Source organism: Pongo pygmaeus, chromosome 19 (assembly GCF_028885625.2).
Source record: "Pongo pygmaeus isolate AG05252 chromosome 19, NHGRI_mPonPyg2-v2.0_pri, whole genome shotgun sequence".
NCBI lineage: Eukaryota > Metazoa > Chordata > Mammalia > Primates > Hominidae > Pongo > Pongo pygmaeus.
The window spans coordinates 15,211,124-15,232,290 of NC_072392.2; the positions used below are offsets into that span (position 1 = coordinate 15,211,124).

The following is a 21,167-nucleotide window of genomic DNA, read 5'->3' on the forward strand; positions in this document are numbered from 1 at the left end:
GTCACTTGTTTACTTGTACCTCTCACTAAAATGTGACCTTTTGATGTTAAGATATATGTCATTCCTTCTTTATCTTTGGTACCCAATTCAAAATAGTTGCACAATAAATATTAAGGACTATCAAGTGCATCATTTGCTTGTTATTTTGCAGACACACAACAAAATGTCGATGGGTAAAAATACGGACGCATGAGACACAACTCAGAAACCCTGAGCTGGGTGACAATGGTGGCCTTTTCTCTCCTTCAGGATGGAATTAGGAGTTTAGTTGGTGCCAACCAATGTTTTACCTGCAAGTGTGGCCTCAAGTCACCATCATTCAGACCTTTCACCATATCATACCTCAGGGTTAGGGATCTGAGATGCTTCTGCCAACATTCCCGGTATATCAGGGCAGCTCATGACATGCCTCCATGTTTTCCATGTGGGTCATCAGACAACAGAGCACCAGAGAGGGTTGAACTAAATGAATACTCAAGTGCCTTCCAGTCCATTTACAGCTTCCATTTCAGCTGCAATTCCCAACTGTCTCCAATTAGCAAACGTTTGCACAGACATCATGAAGGCATCATGTGCTCCCTGTAGCTTGTAAAACAGCTATGATTTTGGTACCTTAGCACCATCCTGTAACCCAAATCTCCAGCTCAACTTTGCTTTCCACTGAAGCTCTTCATCCTGCTCCAACAGGCACCTTGTACCCACACCTAAGTTCCCACAAAAACTCAAGAGAGACCAGTGAGTTACTCTGATGTTTATTTTAATGCATCTTAGTCCACACAGTTGGTATAAAATCAGAAAATGCAAAGCAAAAACAAAAGGTCTGGAGTCTTAGCATCAGAAGGGCACCATATATACATCTACAGTTGGTGGCCAATATAAGTCATCGCCAGACAGTCCTTGGAGGCACAGAACAGCCTAGACTCAGCCAAGCTCTAGGAACTCACGGTCCCAAGGAGTCTAGACACTTGTTCTGATGCTCCGACCGTAAGAAAAATGTGGGAGTGATGAAGGCTTTATGATTTACTCATTATAGTAATAATAGCAGCCTAGCTAGGTACAAAAGCAGTTATAAACCATTTATATTACACAGAATTATTCAGGTCTCCATTCTGTCTTATGTTGTAAAATTGTTAATTGGATTTCCAGTGAGTCGTTTAGATGATTAGTGATAATAAGGAATGGTAAATCCATAGCACCATTTCAAAGATTTGTTGTCACTGATTTCTCATTCAGATGTGTGACTGAGATACTCCACCTGTAAAGGCAAGTATGCCAATGCCATAAGCCGTGTTTTTGCGAGGGCTCCAGTTTGGGCATTTTGTCCGTGTGTGCGTAAAGCTTCACACAGAGGTTCAGGCAGCGGCTGTTTCTGTTGGATGCACTGGGTCACCCACCAGAAAAGGGCTTTTGGACATTTGGGGTTTCTACCCACACTTTGGTTTTCTAAATGAGGTGGACTGGGAGGGAGGTATCTTCTTTCAGATGAAAAGGAAGGGGCAGGATGGAGTTATCTTATTTCTGGGTAAAACAAAACAAACAGAAAACAAAACAAAAATACTGAGCTGGATTATACTGTTAGGATGTAAAGTTCCTTAGCTACTTCTTTAAGGCTCAACACGAGGCTGATGGTCAACATAAAAAGCAAACAATACTATGTACATATATGTAAAAAGTGTTATAAATAGGTTTTATAAACCGGAGATATTATATACATCTTCAATCAACAGCAACCCCCACCTCCACTGCTTTCTGTTTGGTTTGGTTTGAGTTTCGGATTTTGGGCTAGCTCTTTTTTCTTTTTCTGCTTTCTGGTTTCCCTTCCTCCCTTCCCTATGTACGCTCAGAGCCTCAGACAGACCATCTGGGCGCCTCATTCGCGTTTCCGCAAAATCACGTAGATGACACCGCTGAGAAGGGCCAGGGGGAAGGCCACCCACGCCAGGATGTAGGCAAAGCCGTAGGAGTAATCCGAGTTGAGATGCCACTCCGGGTGCCTCACCGTGTAGATGGCCGCAGCGCTCATCACGCACAGACCTGGGGAGGAGAGTGACAAGCTGGGTAAGGGAGAGTCCATGGCAGAGCGGCCCCCTCTCCGCCACCCCGGATGCCGACAAATGCTGGGTAGGAAGAACATTTCTACCTCTGGAAGGAAATCTGCTTCCAGGTCCAGAATTGAAAGGAGGTAGCTCAAAAATCCAGGAATAAGGAAAACGACTTGCTCTCTACTTCCAATCTTGGCCATCTAGGCCTTAATATCTGAGGGTTTTCTTTACATTTTCTGCCCTATTTCTCTTTCTTTAACTGTCACCAATTCCCAGGCCACACTATATGGCCAGCAGGCATTCAGGCTGCAAGTAAAACCTACCTGTCTCTTTCCAAGGGTGGTTGGGTATGGAAGCCCCTGGAAATCTATGTGCCACTCTACAAGTGAGTGGTGGCATTACCTGAAGCCAATGGAAGTGAAGTGACATTTTACCATTATTGGAGTCACGCTATGGTAAAAGGATTAAGCTCCACGCAGACCACAGGGGCCTATGGTCCCCCTAGCAGAGTTGTTATATACCAGGTGAAGCAAGCAATGCCTATGGGCACTGCCAAGCAGACAAAGAAATGTGTGGAGGGGAAAAAAGAAAGTGAGGAAGAAATTAGAATGCAGCAGACAGTATGAGTGGGAAGCCACGCTGCAGAGGGGGAAGATGATCAAAGGCAACCATCTGAAGCCCAAAGAAGGCTAAAGGGCATTGGATACGCAGGTGGGTCAGGCCACCCTCTCTGGCCACCAATGCAGCCCTTCGGTGTCAGAAAGAGAAGAAACACCTCCACCTTGGGCCCTGTGGAGCAGCCACGCTCAAACTGATGGCCCCAGCTCACATGACAGTCAGCGTCCCCCCACAAGGAGGGGTCCAGTGATGTCAGCACCCCAGCCTGGAGCTGCACAAAGCCTGGTCTGTTTCCTCCCTGAAAACAGGGTCTTTGAGAAGCTCTGAGTGACTCTATTATAAATCCAGTATGCCGTGTGGGATTCATGCGGTTCCAGAGCTCCCAATGCACCCGCCTCCCCGGCCACCTACATCTAACCTCACTGCTATTTGGGCTGCTGTTTTACTGGACACTGCAACTTTGTTTGAAGACAGTGCAGAAGTGGGAATATGCCACATGAACCACCCTGTTAAGCCTGTCTTCCTGCAACTCAGAGGAGAAAACTGCCGCTTGAGTGGCCCCTGTCAAGAGAGCCACACAATAGTCTTGGAACCAAAATGGGACAGCATCCAGGACCTGCCACCTACAGGAAGTTAAGACAGCAAAGATGGCCATGTCAGGAGTGAAATCATCGCTGGTTAATTGTTCACTGCAGAAAACAGCAGTTTTGATCTGCTGGGGACACACTTTATTTGCCTTGAGGTCCAGGATCCTTAATGGCTTGCCTCTCCAAAGTGCTAACTCTTGTCTTTAAGACATACTGAAGTTGTCTCTTGGGCTCTGTCTGACTTATCTAACGAGGGCAGGGCTATAAAAAAGGAAACATGACCTTGGCAGAGAGCAAGGTGTTAACAGAGTGCTAGCAGGGCAGGACAACGCTTATCGTCATGCAGGCAGGGCTCCCAAATGGGCTGTCTAACCAGATCTGGCATGAGAAATGCCTCAGGAGCTGAGTGGACCAGCTACTCCCTGATTTTACTGGCTAAGAGGAAATATCAGATTCCATCCTTGAACAAGAGGGACATAAAGAGGCAGTATAGAGAAGTGCAGTGACTAACTACACAGCTTAATGTGTATGACTTTCATCTTAGTAGAATCTCAGAAGTGAATGACTCTAAGCTTACCTGTGATAAGCAGTAAACTTAGATACCTACAAAGCCAAAAAGAGGATACGCACTTTATATGATTGTTGTCAGGAGACTGATGTTTTAGGGAATATATTATTACAAGATTGTCTGCATGTAAAGCAATAGATGTACACTAAAATAGAGAAAAGGATGATTCTTTGGCTGGGTTCCCTCTGTCTGCAACCCAAGACAGTTAATGTCATCCAGTAGTCATCTCCAAAAGCCAAATACTCCTAATAAGTGGACTGTGACTCACTTTCTCAGCAACCAGTAGGTGGAGATGTATCTCCAGGTCCCTGTGGCAAGGGTAAGTGAGGCCCTGAGGCACAGGCAGATGTTCTGCTCTTTGGCAATGACTGGGACTCCCTGGGAGGGGCCTGAGTCTGGGAGCAAAGGTCATCTTTAAGAAGAAGGACACTGACCCTGTCCAGACAACACAAATGTGCTGGGCATTCAACTTACAAGAGTTTCTCCCTGTCTCAGGATGGGTAGGTCTGCAACAACTTCCTGCAAGTTCTGCCTAAAGCCCTTTTGAAGAGAAAGTCTTAAGCTCCTTTAACAGTGACTGCAACCCCATGAGAGTGATTAGAGCCCAGAGCCCCTGGAAGGAAACACCCAAGGGGCCAAGGTCAAAGGAAGCAGCTGAGGGAATTCCCAGTACATCCTTATCATCTCCATTCCCTTTGGTTCAGTGAACATTTAATGAGTGCCTATTGCATGCGGGCACTGTTCTAGCTGCTGTTCTGGATGCACCAAGATAAGTGAGACATGGCTCCTACCTTAAGGACTGTGTGTCTAGAAGACAGACATTTGCATATAATTTCGATATAGTCCGACGGAATTTCAACAGAGGGAAGGAAATGCACCAGATGCCCCAAGAGCATAGACGGGCACTGAGTCCAAACTGGAGAACTGGGGAAGCCACACAGACTCTCATATAATAGGCTGATTAGCTCACTAAGGGTCAGGAAAGAGAGGGCCTTTCATGACATGTTACAGAAGCTGTGATGAGAAGCCTCTGAGGAAACTTCAGCAGAGAAGAAACATGATCAGACGCACGTTTTAGAATGATCACTCTGGCCACGGTGTAGAAAATGGATTCAGGGGCAGGGACAAGGCAGGTAGCTGGAAGGAGCATGAGGAGGCCTTTGCATAGCTGCACTGGGGTTAGTGAGTCAAGACAAAGAGATGGGCGTAATGCCTATGGAGGATGCTACCCAAATGCAGGACTCAGTAGAAGGCTGGCTGTGGGGTGAGGGAGAGAGGAGAGGCCAGCATGACCGCCTGGTGTGTTCACTCAGGCAAGTGGGAACACGGCGATGTCTCAGAAGCCAGGGGAATAGAGCTTCAAAGAGTGAGTAGCTAACAGTATTGAAAGGAGCAGAGTGATCCAACAAATTAAAGACTTCAAAGTGTACTTTGGTAACCTCAGCAAAAGCACTTTCATTTGAGAGCCTGGGGCAGAAGTCAGAGAGAAGTTGGCTGGAAAGGGATGTCAGTGGGACCACCAGGGCGGTCACTGGAAGGTGCAGCTATGATGTTGGGTTGATGAGTGGGTGCCTTTGTCTCCCTCCCCCTTCATCCTCAGGGCAACAAGGTAGGGCAGGAAGGGCTGTGAGGCCTGTTCCTCTGAAAGTAAGAAACTTCTCTGTGTTTCTGTGATTGAAGCCCACTCCTTTTCCATTTTCAGTATCCAAGTAACCACTGCTGCCTAGAAAGCCACCCATAGCATTGACTCTGATCTGGGCATGGCTAGTGAGACATTCATAATCATTCATCCCTAACAAAAATTTCTAAATGTGGTATTTGACATAAGCCACCTTTGAATCACTCTAGACAGGATGGCACTGAACTTTTATTAATCCCCCCCCCAAATTCTTTTTTTTTTTTTTTCCTAGAGAGGCAGGGTCTCTGTCACCCAGGCTGGAGCAAGCGCAGGGTCCTGATCATAGTTCACTGTAGTCTTGACTTCCCAGCCTCAAGCAATCCTCCTGCCTCAGACTCCTGAATAGCTGGGACCATAGGCGTGTGTCAGGCACCCGGCTAATTTTTAAATCATTTTTCATAGAGATGGCATCTTGCTTTGTTGCCCAGGCTGGTCTTGAACCCCTGCCTTCAAGTAATCCTCTCACCTCAGTCTTCCAAAGTGTTGGGATTACAGGCATTGGCCACCACACCTGGCCCAAATCCTTTTATTTTAAATGCTCTATAGCTATATTGATCTTTCTATTAACAAAACAAATGAACAACAATAACAAAAAGATAGAGAAAGTGAAACTCACTCAGGAATCCCCTCTACTCTTTCTGTTCTTAATCCCAGTAACTACACATTTGACTTGAGTTTGATTCTGCCAAGGAAACACAATTATCTAATCATCCAACCAATAGTTTTATTCAGGTTCCTCTATGTGCCCCACATGGAGCTTGATGGTAGGTGTAAGCAGTAAAATAAATCAAAACGTGCAAATCTTCCTTTTAGGTCTGTGTCTAGATTAATTTCTTGATGTTTTCCAGTGTAGTGCAACCCCACCCAGCAGAGCTAAGGCATGGATAACTACTGTCAAGGAATAGATGGCTATAGGTTCTGAAAATAAGAATGACTCCAAAGTCCAGACGCAGGATCAGGATGTTCCTTCTCTAAGAAGGTAGTTTAGTTATTTCTGGGGAAATATCCTAGAAAACCTTATGGTGGGATTAGGGACAGTTTAATGGCTATGTCAGTGGTTCCCAACCCTAAATGCACATCAGAGTCACCTAGGCAGTGGATCCATCCCACAACTATTAAATGAGAGTCTCCAGGGATGAGACCTGAATACTGTCTTTTTTTTTTCTTTTCCTTTTTTTTTTTTTTTTGAGACAGTCTTACTCTGTCACTCCCAGGCTGAAGTGCAGTGGCATGATCTTGGCTCACTGCAACCTCCACCTCCTAGGTTCAAGTGATTCTCTTCTGCCTCAGTTTCCCAAGTAGCTGGGACTACAGGCACGCACCACCACGCCTGGCTATTTTTTTTGTTTGTTTTTAGTAGAGACAGGGTTTCACCATGTTGGCCGGGCTGGTCTTGAACTCCTGACCTCAAGGGATCTGCCCACCCCAGCCTCCCAAAGTGCTGGGATTACAGGCATGAGCCACTGCGCCCAGCCCACTGTCACTTTTTTTTTTTTTAAAGGACCTCAGGTGATTCTGATGCATGGCTCAGGTTGAAAGCACTGAACTAAAGGAAGGAGGCTTTTGATATGCATTCAGGAAGCAGCCAACCTAATGCAATCAAGAAGAGATAGTTCCTAACTGTTAGCCTTGTGGCTAAGTGAGGAAGAGATAATTTGGCAAACCATGGAGACCCCACATGACACACAGAGCTGTAATCCAGAGCAAGGAGACAGAGACAACTCCCAAACCTACAGTCAGCTCCAAGAGCCCTAGCATCTTTCATGTGCTTTTCCTGAAAGCTCATGTGTGCCATCCATAAAGATCACAGCTGGGCCAACCAAGAGGAAGCTGTGCAGAGATAATGCAGCCCTCACAGCCACTTCCGGAGACTACACAGAGATTCTAGTGGTTTCCACTTAAAATGCTCCAGTGCAAAGAGGCATTTGCCAGCATGCATGCTTGTAGATTTTACATCCCATGAGTGTGGAGCTACTTTCTTCTTCCTTCTGTCCTCCCTCTCTTTCTTCCTTTCTTTCTCTTCTTTCTTTTCTTCCCTTCTGTTTGTCAGTTTTAGCTTTTCTGACTACTTCCTTGATGTTAAGTTGTCACTTCCCAGGTTTTCCCAAAACCTGGGTTTCTCATCTCCAACCATAATCTACTTAGCTCTCTAATTACTAACTTCTTACTAGTCTGTGAGTCAGAAAACCACATGACAAAACTGACTTAGAACTGTCACACGATAAGGGAACCAGGAAATCTCCAAATAGAGTTCCTAACTCTTTCAGTTCTCAGAATTAGTGGAAAGATCCTGCAGCTATTTCCAGTGCAACATCCTAGAGATCTGAGGTTCCTTGGAGACCAACTCTCAGATGATCTTGACTGGGATTAACAAGGGAGGACAGGACACTCTCAGGACTTACAAATTACAACTGCTATTACAGCTCAGCATTTCAAATTCAAGATAATTTCTTATTCAAATGTGGACCAACAGATAACTGAAAATTCAGTCTCATGAGAGGTAAGCAGCTAAACGTAAAGGGGATAAAGAGGACAAAGTCATGTGCTTTTACATTCGGAATTCTGCACTTTCCGCACAGTTCTAAACATCTTGTATTGACTTTGGAGGAGAATGAAAATAGTGAAGCAAGAGTGGATTACTAAATATACTTAAATCGCAATACCTAGAAGAGTGTTTGGCTGAACTGAAATACTTTTAACACACAGTGCAGTTACATGAGTGACTTGAGGGTTCTTATCTCTGGACTTTGAGTTTTGGCCTAAAATGATGTAATGATGTTGCTAAAAAGACATTGTTAAAGGACTTAAAGCCGAAACAGCTGAGCAGGATGAATGAAGATGAAGGTACTGGCTATCCCAGGGAGCCTGTTCAACAGCAGCTTACCTCTTCTCGGCTCCACATTTTCAATGTGACTGGGTCTTATGGTACAGGCTTGTATTCATCACAGATGTTTGGAACTTCAGAATAATACATAGTGCAAATCTGCATTTACCTTCCATTGTAAATCAGTTCCACTAAAAGATAATATAAAAGGCAGAGCTTCTGCCTTGGATTTTGTGTTCTTTAAATTTTTTGGTGCATTCTGTCTTTAAAATATAAGAAGTATCTCACTATATTCAGTGTAACATTCAATCGTCCCTGTCATGAGCTGGGTGACCTTGATCATTCGTTTACCCTCTGGTGGGCTCAAATTATTCATCAGTAAAATAACGAGCCCGTACAAATAAAATGTAATTTTTTTCACAACAGATGGGTAATGTGCCAAATCATAACAAGGTTTGAGGGAGGCACATGTCACACATGAGCATGAAAACCCAATCATTGCTTATGAAACTAACATTTCAATATAAATACATTATGAAACTTCTGGTTCTAAATCCATATTATCTTGAGGGCATATCCACTGATGCAATGGATATGATCATTATTTGATTTGATATCAAACTAAAATGAGTCAGAAAAAAAAAAGAAACCCCAGAATATGTTACAGTTGTCTTTATTCCAACTGAAAATTGAGTAAGGGTAACTCTTCACTTTAACATACCTAGAAATGAGATCTCCTTGCATAACTGGTCATTTAACAGAGCCAGCAACCATCCAGGAGCTTGGCTTGGTGTCATAAGACATGGGTAAGTAGCAAAGCACTGTCTGGTTTTGAAATCTCAAAACCATGAGTATTGAAATGTTGTATTTGAGTGTTTAATGAGAAGTGGTTAATCATTTACTTCCTTTTTTCAGGAAAGGGGAACTCTCTGGCTTCTAGACAAGGTCACCAACATCTAACCTTGGGCTGTGTCTTCCCATACAACCCTATTTAAGGCATTATATCTATCAAAGACACATGGGCTGCTTTCAACCTTCCAATGACTGCTCCTGGGCACAGAGTGGTGAAATGGTACCATGGGCATTCTGACAATCAACTCAGAGAAGAGATGCTACATCCTTTGCCCTCTCAGAGGGTCACAATTGAGAACATCTCATAGTACCTAGACATACTCTGGTACATATGAAGTTTGTGATCTGTGAATTTGGACCACGAAATCCACCACTACATCTGGCTCTTACTTCTCTCCAACGCCCTGCTGGCTCAGTCAACAGTAAGTCAACAGACAGACATATAAGAGCTAATGAAGCAAGATGCTAGGCAGAATCCAGAGACAAAGTTGGAAGATGTCACCCTGTGTAATAGAAGTTTCTAGGACTCTGCACACCATGCATATTAATAACACATTTAAAGAGGGAACTTGAAGACAGTTTAGGCAGGAGATTAAGGAGACCTCTCATGTGTTTTCATGTGTTGTCATGGCCCCATGTTTGGAAATGACAATATGTGACACAGGAGTGCCAAAATGAAGATACCAGAGGATGACAACAGTCAATCAAAGCCCAGTGGAATCTAGGAACTGGAAGCAAGGAAGGTGAGAATTTGTCAGTGTGACTCATCACTACCTACTGGTGGAAGACACATGCCTGATAACTACTTTGCCAGTTCTTAGCACATCGGGGCCATTTTCTGGAGGCATAATGTAATCTACAGAAACAGCTCTCAAGTCTGACCTTTGCTCTACAGCTAGCCTCAGTATTCACCTCTGATTATGTGTCCAGATTGCAGTTTCATTCCTGATGATACGCCTGGCTTGGGGGGGGACCTTCCTTCCAGATCCTCTAAGTTCTCTTTAATATGCATCTCATTCCAGGGAGAAGGGGAGAGTTCTAAGTCCCAAGTTCTAAGACACATACACGTACACACCCACACATACAAGCACCCACCCTCACTTTATGGAAAGCATCCAGTGGGGAGACTCATGAACATCAGTTATTCTAAGGCCACATCCTTCTACTAAACTAATCATTCTGCAGACTTGGATGCACCCTGCTTCCACATGGACTTTAGCATCCGCAACTTACCAGCAAGAATTTGGAAGATTCCAGTGATGTAAAATCTGCCCCCCTTGGTGAGGGTGAAGAGTTGGCAGAAGAACAGGAACAGAGACAGAATGCTGAAGATGATCGACAGGATCATGGTGGCCTGGACAGACTGCAGCCATTCTAGGGGAAAGAGACACTTGGTTAGGAGAGCTGGCCATGGCCGGGGGAGGGCTCTGCCTCTAGGTGCAGGGCCTGAGGGGCCATGACTGCTGACAGCACAGTCTTCACAGGCAGCAGAAGCAGAAGTCCTTTTTTCCTTAGCAGAACTCAGACAATTCACTTTTGCAATCTAAGAAGACATTCTTTATTTGTTTCTTTTGGAGGAAAAAATATATACATATATAGATACATATATATGTACCGATATACACATATACAAACACATATATGTATCGATATGTACACATTACATACATATATACCTATATGTACAAATATGCATACATATATGTGTGTTTCTATATATATGTGTATATACACGTATACAAATACATGACACACACATATATATAAAACACGTGAACATTTAGGGAAGGGCTGTAAAAAAATATCTATAGTTCCACCACTAGGAGTTAAAGTCATTTTAAAATACATCGAATTTCCTTCCAGTGTTGGTGCAAATGTGTTACTTATGTACATGTGTCTGTGTTAAAGAAGGCCTGAGCCCTGCCTACTGCCTTCCCTCTTCTTGCCCTCAGGGGTCTTTGAAGGGCTTATCAGAACTTCTGCATTCCAAGAAAAATAGTTTAAAACCACTGTTCAAATTATCTGCATTCCCCAAGGAGAGGTAAAGATCATAGGAATGGCTGTTAGAGCCCAAACTAATTTTTTAGAAGAATGGAAGAAAATACTGATGAAGAAAGGTATGCTCTCTATAGGTATGGAAACCCATTTGCTTGGGCAACCTGTATTTTTTTTTTTTTTTTTTTTTTGGTCAACTCTGATCATGGCCATTAGCCTCAGCACAGAGTGGTGTGTGATCACAAACCACCAGACGGGATGAAGGCTTACACTTCCTTATCTCTGTTGAACCCCAAATCTCCAAGCTTCCAACTGAAATTCAGGCAAGAAGACAGTGCCTCCTATGGTTTCTTCAGTTCACTATCTGCTGCAAATTCATGTCATTTCAGGGAGGAAAGAAGAAACAATCTGAGTTCCACACTGTAGAGGGAAGCCCAGGGTAAAAATCTGCATTTGGCCTCTGTCTTGTCTTCCAAGTGCCACAGAATGCTGGGGGCAGGCACTGCTCTCACGGAGGAAGAGCAACTGGGGAAGCTGCAGCATTTAATCCTTTCAGCTCAGTAACTGCCATATGTAATGGCTTCAAAAGCATATCTTCAGTGCTTCACCCAGTACTCACAGCTCTGAAATCTGGATGGTTTATAATTAATAACTGAGTAAGATAAACTTGTTTTGAGTTGTAAGCAGCTCATGGCAGAATTTTAAGGGTGCCAATTAGGTTAACTGTTACTAGAGTTTCACCTAAGATGTTTCCAAGGCACAGACTGGAGACATTTTAGAGTTGGAAGAAATCTGAGAGATCAACTAGTCCAGCTCCTTTGCATTGAAAGAGATTTCCAGAGGTGTTTTCATGAGCCCAAATGACACAGCCCAATCTAAGAGGCCTTTGATTCTAGTCTAGTACTCTTCACATTCAAGCACAACATATGCTTCTTTTATTTTTTCAATTTCTTTGTCAATTAAAGTAAGAAAATGACGGCTAATGGGTTGTGAGCCATCCTGATTTCACTCTTACATAACCTTAATTAAATGTTTGTCTTTATCCAGCATAGCGGTTCTTCTGGAGGAGCACTTTGCAATAAAGCTAATGTTCCCATAATATTATTTGCTTAAAATAAAAAAATTATCTAGCACTTTGGTAGATGCAGCTGGAATTACAAAGAAATCTGAGACCCAAATCTGAAACTAAAACAAATAAAGGGATTCACTTTGGCTGGGAAATGTCCTTCCATGTGCACGCTCATGAGGAGTATGGCTGGTGGAGACAATATCTTAGATTTCCTTCTCCAATCCTGAGATACTGTTTTCACCCTTATCCCCACACCCCTGTCATTTTCAGCAGAAACTACTATGAGACCTCACACATACAGAAAACTTAAAATCTTTATATGTTAAATCTATATAAACAGAAAGTGTCTAATATTTAATAATATAACCTAAATACTTCTTGAAACATCTTTCAACAATAACTTGAATTTTAGTCCCAACCCCACTACAACTGAGCTGTTTGCCATAAGCTGTTTCTCGAATCAAATCGGAATTAGAGGATCAAGGACATTTTTATTCAATGAGCATTTGTTGAATACCTACTGTTTTGAGCCAAGCCCTCTGGTTGACTCTGATGATCCAGAGATGAAGAAGATGGTTTTCAACCATAAGCACAATAAATAAAACACATGCATTAAGACAATAAGTCTAAGTATATCATCAACCACATTACATGTGAATGGGTTCAAGGCACTCATAAGATATGGAATTTTATCTTTGATTAAGACATTTTGGGAGGCTGAGGCGGGTGGATCACTTGAGGCCAGGAGTTCAAGACCAGCCTGGCCAACATGCCAAAACCCCATCTCTAAATACAAAAAAATTGGCCGGGTGTGGTGGTGGGCACCTGTAGTCCCAGCTACTCGGGAGGCTGAGGCAGAGAATCGCTTGAACTTAGGAGGTGGAGGTTGTAGTGAGCCAAGATCACACCACTGCACTCCAGCCTGGGCACAGAGAGAGAGACTCTGTCTCAAAAAAAAAAAAAAAAAAAAAGACTTTGTAGCTATATTGTAATATAATAGATATACCACCTAAGACAAGCAACAGTCAAAAACAAAAAAGATTTTGAAAAGAAGCTTTAGGCAAATATTAACAAAAAAGAAAGAAGATAAATTAATAATAAAAAATAGAATTTATGTTGAAAGGATGAAAGTAGCCAGAGAGCTGTTTGGTTGTTTCATAGAGGAAAGATTTGATTTATTTGATCTTTACTTCTGGTTTACATGATCTATGACTGAAGAAAATAACTGTTTATGCATATAATAACATGGCCTGGAAAAGTAAAAATCAAAAAATAATCAAAATATGAGAAGAAATTGTTAAAACCACAATGACAGTGGAAGACTTTAGCTTCCTACCTCAAAATAGATGTCAGGTAGACCAAAAATAAGAAAGAATATAGATTACATAAGAGGATTAACAAATTTGTCCTAATATAAAAACTTGTGTCTATATAGCAAAAGACACAAATTTTCTATACAGCAAAACCATAAGTTATTTTCAAACACACATGGGACAGCTTTTTTGTTATTTTCAAACACACATGGGACAGCTTTTCAAACTGCCTATAAGGCAACAAAGAATACCTCAATAAATATCGAAGTGGAAATGATATAGGCTCAACATATAACCAAAGGCAAACCAAAATTCGACATTAAAAACAAACTAGCCAAAATAAATTTGGAAATTTAAAAACAGTGTTCCAGATAATTCCTCAGATTAAAAAAAATCAAGATGAAAAGTAAAAATTTCTTCAGCAAGGAATTATATTGAGAGCCACATGGCACACCTGTGGGTTGTAGCCAAAGCAGTTCTCAGAGGACAATGTATACACTTCTAACCATTTGCTAGAAAAATCCTTAAAAAGAGTGAACTAAACTTTCAACTCAAGAAGCCAGAAAAAAAAAACGAAATAAGTCCAAAAATTAATTGACTTAATATGGATAAAAGCACAGACTAATGAGACAGAAAAAAATATTAAAATACATTTAATAAAAATGTCTGGTTCTTTGGGGGAACATCAACGAGTTAGACAAATTTTATTCAAGTACATAAAAGAAGTACTAAAGAAACATACTAAGTTCCTGGATAGAAACACTCAAAGTTATAAAGATGCCAATTTCATACAAAATAATCTACAAATTCAATGCTATCCTAATCCATGTTGCAACTGGAACTGCAAAAAAAACAATTAAAAATTCATCTAAAAAACAATAAGCAATGACAGATAAGAAGTAAACACAACAGCAACTAAAAACCAAAACAAACAAACGAACAAAAAGAAAATCAGAAAAACAAATAAAACCAGTGAGTCAAGATATCACCTACCAGATTTAAAACATATATCTATATTTTGCTTATTATAGTATATGGTATAAATTAATATACAATTAATTGTAACTTTATAATATATAATTATAGAACATATCATAGAACTATGATATATATAATATATAATTATAGAACATATCATAGAACTATGATATATAATTATATAATATATAATTATAGAACATATCATAGAACTATGATATATAATTATATAATATATAATTATAGAACTATATATGTTCAAGTGCTTACATTATAATTATATAACATAATTATAATTAATAAAATGTATTTTATTTATAGACATACAAAGCTTATATTTATATTATAAAGTTTTAGCAATTCAAAAATACGGTATTAATCATGAAAGAAAAATAAAAGAATGGAACAGAATTAAGACTTTGGAAGCATACATGTAAATTTAATAGACAATACACAACATCATATAAACCAGTGGGGAAAAGTACAACAGACAATACATAGTGTTGGCTATTCATTTGGTAAAACATAAAATTAAATCTCTAGTTCACATCATTAACAAAATTAAATTACAGACAGAATAAAGAGAAAACAGCTAAGTATAAAATTTAACAGCTAAGTACAAATTTAAAATTTAAAATATAAAAATTTAAAAGTATAAAATTTAAAATATAAAATGTGATTAGCAAAGGAGAAATATGAACAGCCAATAAACATCGTAAAAGGTGCTCAACCTCACTAGCAGCCAAGGAAATACAAGTGAAACCCATGAAGAGGGTGACACCAATTTTCATCCAGCAAATATGCAAAATTCAAAACAACTGGATAATATCAGCAGAACAAATAAGTGATAGCTACCTGCATACACCATTCATAGGAATAATAATAATATTATTATTATAATCCTTTTGTGACCAGCCATTTTGTGGCAGAATATATTAGGTTGATACAAAAGTAATTGTAATTTTTGCCATTAAAAGTAATTTAAAAATTGTAACACCTCTAGCGTAATGACACTACATATATGTTCAAGTGCTTATCTACTATATCCTGGAAAAACAGTGAACATATACTCAGAGGAAAATAAATAAGGACATTCATTGTAGCATTTCTATGAGGGAAAATAAATTATGGTATATCCTCACAATGAAATATTTTGTAGCAGTTAAAAAAATCATGAGTTAGAAAATGAAGAGTCTTTGAAAGATCTCTAAGACAATGAAAAGAGTAAGGTGCACACACAACATGTCATCATTATGAAAACAAACACCAAAAAACTATGTAATGGTGTATAGACATCCACAGGCATGCAAGTATTCGTAGAGAAAGAGCCAAAGTTGTGTCAAATTGATGTCAGTGGGTTCCCCCAGGAACTACTGTTGCAACGAAGAAGAGTTTGGTCAAGAAGGCCTTTCAGTTGAGAATATTTTCATGTATTATAATACTTGTATTACTTAAATAATTAAAACCAATTTAAAAGATTACAAAGGTAAAAACAGACGCAGCAGTCTATTGACTTATTAAGAGTTAGGATTCCAAAACTCAAAGGGCTACTGGAATTCTGGGCAGGACTGGGCCTCCACATGCCCAGGAAAAGAACAAGGGATTTTCCTTTCTTCCAATGCCATTGATCAAAAGCTACACAGTGACAGCGAGAGGAAAAAAACAGAGCCCAGCCCAGAAGAAAGCAACCTCCATTCCAGCTCCAAAAGGCTGGTGCAAGATTCAAGAGCTCTCGGTTGTTGTTCACAGGGAACCCCATAGGGCCCTGAGGACATTTCTAAGCTCAGATGATGCTGCTCCCCAGTCAGAGCCATTCATCAGAACTGGAATAGACAGATAACCAGGCAGTAAGAGACAGCAGATATCACACACTCCAGAAAAGACACAGCTTTGATCCTGTCCAAGGATAGGGTCCCGTGTGAGCACGTGCAAAGCCTGACTCTCTCCAGCATTTATGTGCTCCGGTTAGGACAGCCCAGGCAGGGCTGGGCTCTGTTGCCAAGTTCTTCTGACCACCCACCTAACTTGCCACATACATTTTTTTGGCCTTGAATTCTGCTTCACATACTTGAGGCACTAATATATTTTATTGGGTTGTCATAATGATCAAACAAAAGAGTTGCTATTGAAGCTCTGTTAAAGGATAGTGCAAATAACCCCACCTAAAGGGCTGATGTGAGAAAACAGCGTAAACAAGCATTTACAGGCTGTTATTGAGGGGCCAGGTTCTGGAGCATTTCCATCTGGGTCACACCAAGCAGTATGAACATGGGAGCCACAGGCCGGGCGCGGTGGCTCACGCCTGCAATCCCAGCACTTTGGGAGGCCCAGGAGGGCGGATCACGAGGTCAGGAGATCGAGACCATCCTGGCTAACACAGTGAAACCCCGCCTCTGCTAAAAATACAAAAAAAAAAAATTAGCCGGGCGCGGTGGCGGGCGCCTGCAGTCCCAGCTACTCGGGAGGCTGAGGCAGGAGAATGGCGTGAACCCGGGAGGCGGAGCTTGCAGTGAGCCGAGATCGCGCCACTGCACTCCAGCCTGGGTGAGAGAGCAAGACTCCGTCTCAAAAAAAAAAAGAAAATGGGAGCTACGATGTTCACACAAGCCAGGTTATTAGCACATTGGCCAGAACTCCAAAAAGTGTTTTGATACAACTTTGGTATCAATTCATATCTCCTCTCCAGCATAAGGGTGCTACAGAGTCAGAGTGCAACTATCTGCACAGATAGCAAACTGTCTATAAAGAATCAGAGAGCAAATACTTTAGGCTTTGCAGGTCATACGGTCTTCTTAACAACTACTCAATTCTGCCTTTGTAGCACAAAATCAGCCATAGCCATGGACAAGATGTAAATGAGTAGGTGTGGCCCATCCCTTCAATAGCCATTTATCCAATAAAATCTTATTTACAAAAGCAGGTTGGATTCGACATGCAAGCTATTATCTGCCAAACTCTGCTACGGCAAAACAAGTCAGCTGTACAGAAAATAATTATTCGAGTTCAGAGAAATGTAAGGCAAGGGAAAATGCTGTCAATTACAAACCTGTTTTATTTAGATCAAACCTAGTGTGACACCAACATCCCAAGTGGCTAAACTATAGATTAACACAAGCCCCAGTGTGGCCATACTCTTCCCCACCCCCCACCCAAATTGCAAGTATGCAGTAAATAGTAGAGCTTATGTTGAGTACCTGCTATCCTCCAGGCCACACTAAGTTCCTGGTGCAAAGTAGAGGCCTGGTAAATATTTGTGGTGTTCCCAGTGGCAGTTTTAAGCCAATATCCAACCTTGGTGCTGAGCACTGGAATTAAAAACTGAAGCTCTGGCCAGGCGTGGTGGCTCATGCCTGTAATCCCAGCACTTTGGGAGGCCGAGGCAGGCGGATCACAAGGTCAGGAGATCGAGATCATACTGGCCAACATGGTGAAACCCCGTCTCTACTAAAAATACAAAAATTAGCTGGGTGTGGTGGCACACGCCTGTAATCACAGCTATTTGGGAGGCTGGAGCAGGAGAATCACTTGAACCCAGGAGTCGGAGATTGCAGTGAGCCGAGATCATGCCACTGCACTCCAGCCTGGAAACAGAGCAAGACTCTGCCTCAAAAAAAAAAAAAAAAAAAAAAAGGCCAGGAGCGGTGGCTCACGCCCGTAATCCCAGCGCTTTGGGAGACCAAGGCGGGTGGATCACGAGGTCAGGAAATCGAGACCATCCTGGCTAACGCGGTGAAACCTCGTCTCTACTAAAAATACCAAAAATTAGCTGGGCGTGGTGGCGGGCGCCTGTAGTCCCAGCTACTCGGGAGGCTGAGGCAGGAGAATGGCGTGAACCCGGGAGGCGGAGCTTGCAGTGAGCCGAGATGGCGCTGCTGCACTCCAGCCTGGGCGACAGAGTGAGACTCCGCCTCAGAAAAAAAAAACAACAACAAAACTAAAGCTATAGCTCTTTGCAGGCCTCCTGTTCTGAGAGTGTCTGGTACAAGAGCTGCTGACAGCTTTCTGACATGAGCTGCCGCAGCACCCAGACCCAGCTCCCCCAGCAGATAGTGGGAAGCTCGAGTTGCACAAAGATCAAAGCTCATTTCAAGGTCAGATTCCTGCTGTAGGAGCAGCTGAGCAATGAAGGAAATACATCAGCCCCCTCAGCTATATTCTTAGCCCAGGGCCTACAACCTAGAGAGTTAAGGGCTCAGAAAGTACGAAGCACTTTTCAATGTAACTGTTCATGTGCATCTTTCATTACCAGCATGGAACCAACCCTGCCCCATATCAAGTCCCACTCTGGGCAATTCATAAAACTGTTCTGACTCAAGAGAACAGGTTCTGTTGAAAGTGAAAGGAAGGACAGTTGCAAGAGTCAGAAGAGACCTTGGAGAGGCCAAGACAGAAAAAGCCACGAGACAGTAAATCACAGAGGCAAAGAGTTATTAATACCTCCCATTTGCATAGTGCTAGACTGTTTTCAAAACACATGACCCCAAGACCAGGACTCCCACGCCCAAACCTCCCAACCCACAACCATCACATAGATCGCCATTTTCCTTATTTCTCAGTATGAATGTCATTCCAGAAATAGCTGAGTCTCTGAAAGGCCCCCATCCTAAACAATGTGGCCTTTGCCCATAGGCTTCACCCACCAGCTCAAGCATGCCCAAAGCCCAGCGTGGGTCTTGCCCCCTGGGCTTCAACTTCTCCCCCAGCTGGTGGCTTTGAAATGGGGCTTGCTGGTCAGGCTAAATTTGCCTATGATTCATGCAGAAAGCAAAACAGATGGAGACAACTGCGTGCCAGCATGGAGCTCACAAAGGCAATGAAGACCACATGGGCGGCTCTTTCAACAGGTAATCCTGGGGGCATTTTAGCTAGAGCAAAGCCTGTGTCTGGCCACTAGTGGGCACAAACTGCTCAGTAAGTGGAAGGAAGCTTCATGTCAAGGTATTCCAGCTAAACTTGATACAGTTCTTCAATGAACCGCATTCCTAATTAAAAGGCTTTGTGGCAGGCACAGAGCTAGTTTGTCGGGGTCGAGTTCTGCACTTTGACATCCATATTCTTGTTCTGCTAGTGAGTTCTTGGACTTCTAAAGGGAATAACATGCAGCCACTGAGGTACTTGAGGTTACTGGATAATAGTAAGCTGTCTGAGGTTTTTTTATACCCTTGTTGGAAAACTCTAGAAACAGGGAAACAGAGTAGGCTTTGTTTCTCTAAGAATTGCTCTTGGAAGACTTACTTCACCAGATACAAAAGAAAAAGGAGGGGAGTGGGTTGTATGATCAAGGATATCAATCTGCCTCCTTGGTAATTCACAATGTACCATGAATGATCAAAGCCTGCTTAACTTTCAAAACTTAGTGTCTTTCAAACGGATTTATCAGGAAACTTTTTTTTTTTCTGTTTTTTAAAAGAAGAGCTCACTTAAAAACACTGAGTTTGGCCATAGAAGATGACGGGAAAGGCAGTTGCAATTGCAGTCATCAACTGCATCAGTGGAGAATGAACAGGGAATAATTGGTTTAGTTTCAAGATCTTCAGGTTTAGGAGGAATTCTCCCTATAGAAATAATACAGTTCTCCTCCTTCTTTCCTCCAAAGTATGAAAAAAGACCACACATTATGGAAATGAAGAGCTAGAACAACAGAGCTGCTACCTCCACCAGTGACAGTAAACCAATGCCCATCTGCAAGCACAAAACCCATCTCTGCTCCCTCTGCCTACTGCAGTTCTACCCCATTGCCAAGGCCCAGCGCAGAGGCCACCTCCTTTTAGGATCCCTCGATGCCACAATTACATCCTGAACAGGAACAGAGGCTCCGGGACCCATGCAATGTGCAGGTCCTACCTCAACTCCAGGTCCTACCTCAATGCCCACTCTGCTTTTAGGAAACCAGGGTACCTGCCCCAGGTTACCTAATTTGTTAGAGGCAGACCCGGTGCAGAAAAACAAGGATTCCCGGATGCCCAGACTACTAGTTTTTCCACTACAACACACTGGGGGTGCAGAGAAGTCAATGATATGCTTGAAATCTAATGAATTAAATTATTCTACCACCATTCTTCAGACTTAGAATCCACAAACACTAGAGAGGGTGGAAGGAGAATGGTGTGGCAAAGAGAGAGAGGCTCCCCTCATTCTCTGCTCATCAGCCTGCCAAGCCAAACCACTGACCAAACTTCAGAAGGGCAAGAAGAGGCCCTGCTTATGCAGCTGGGATTCCAGTGGAATCCCCAGCACCAGAGAAGCCACTGAAAGAAGGAAGGAAAGAAAAACTGCAATCGTCAACTGTTTGAAGAGTCATCATGTAGAGGAGAGACTGGGGTCACCCTGTGGTCATTGTCCAGGAGGCACTATGGAGATTTAAACTCTTTAAGGACGAGCCAAGCAACTTGATAAAACCCAAGTCCAGCACATCAGGCATGAATGAAGGCAACTAGAAGAGACTGGACAAAAGAGGGGCAGTGTTGGGTTTAACAAGGTAATTTCTCTTTTTTTTTTTTTTTTTTTTGAGACGGAGTCTAGCTCTGTCGCCCAGGCTAGAGTGCAGTGGTGCGATCTCGGCTCACTGCAAGCTCCGCCTCCTGGGTTCACACCATTCTCCTGCCTCAGCCTCCCGAGTAGCTGGGACTACAGGCACCGGCCA

At 42.4% G+C, this 21,167-nt stretch overlaps 1 protein-coding gene and 1 pseudogene across 3 annotated transcripts in view; both read right to left on the reverse strand.

Moving 5' to 3' along the window:
* Window positions 1–736: 736 nt before the first annotated feature.
* PMP22 (peripheral myelin protein 22) overlaps window positions 737–21,167 on the reverse strand; it is a 35,779-nt gene continuing 15,348 nt past the window's right edge. For all 3 annotated transcript variants that reach the window (XM_054458395.2, XM_054458392.2, XM_054458393.2), the window contains exons 4-5: window positions 10,403–10,543; window positions 737–2,034 (exon numbers count right to left, since the gene is read on the reverse strand). In XM_054458395.2, coding sequence (XP_054314370.1) covers window positions 1,871–2,034; window positions 10,403–10,543 — 305 coding nt within the window. In that variant the 3' untranslated portion in view covers window positions 737–1,870. The remainder of the gene's footprint in view (window positions 2,035–10,402; window positions 10,544–21,167) is intronic.
* LOC129018536 (small nucleolar RNA U13) lies at window positions 8,738–8,834 on the reverse strand (annotated as a pseudogene).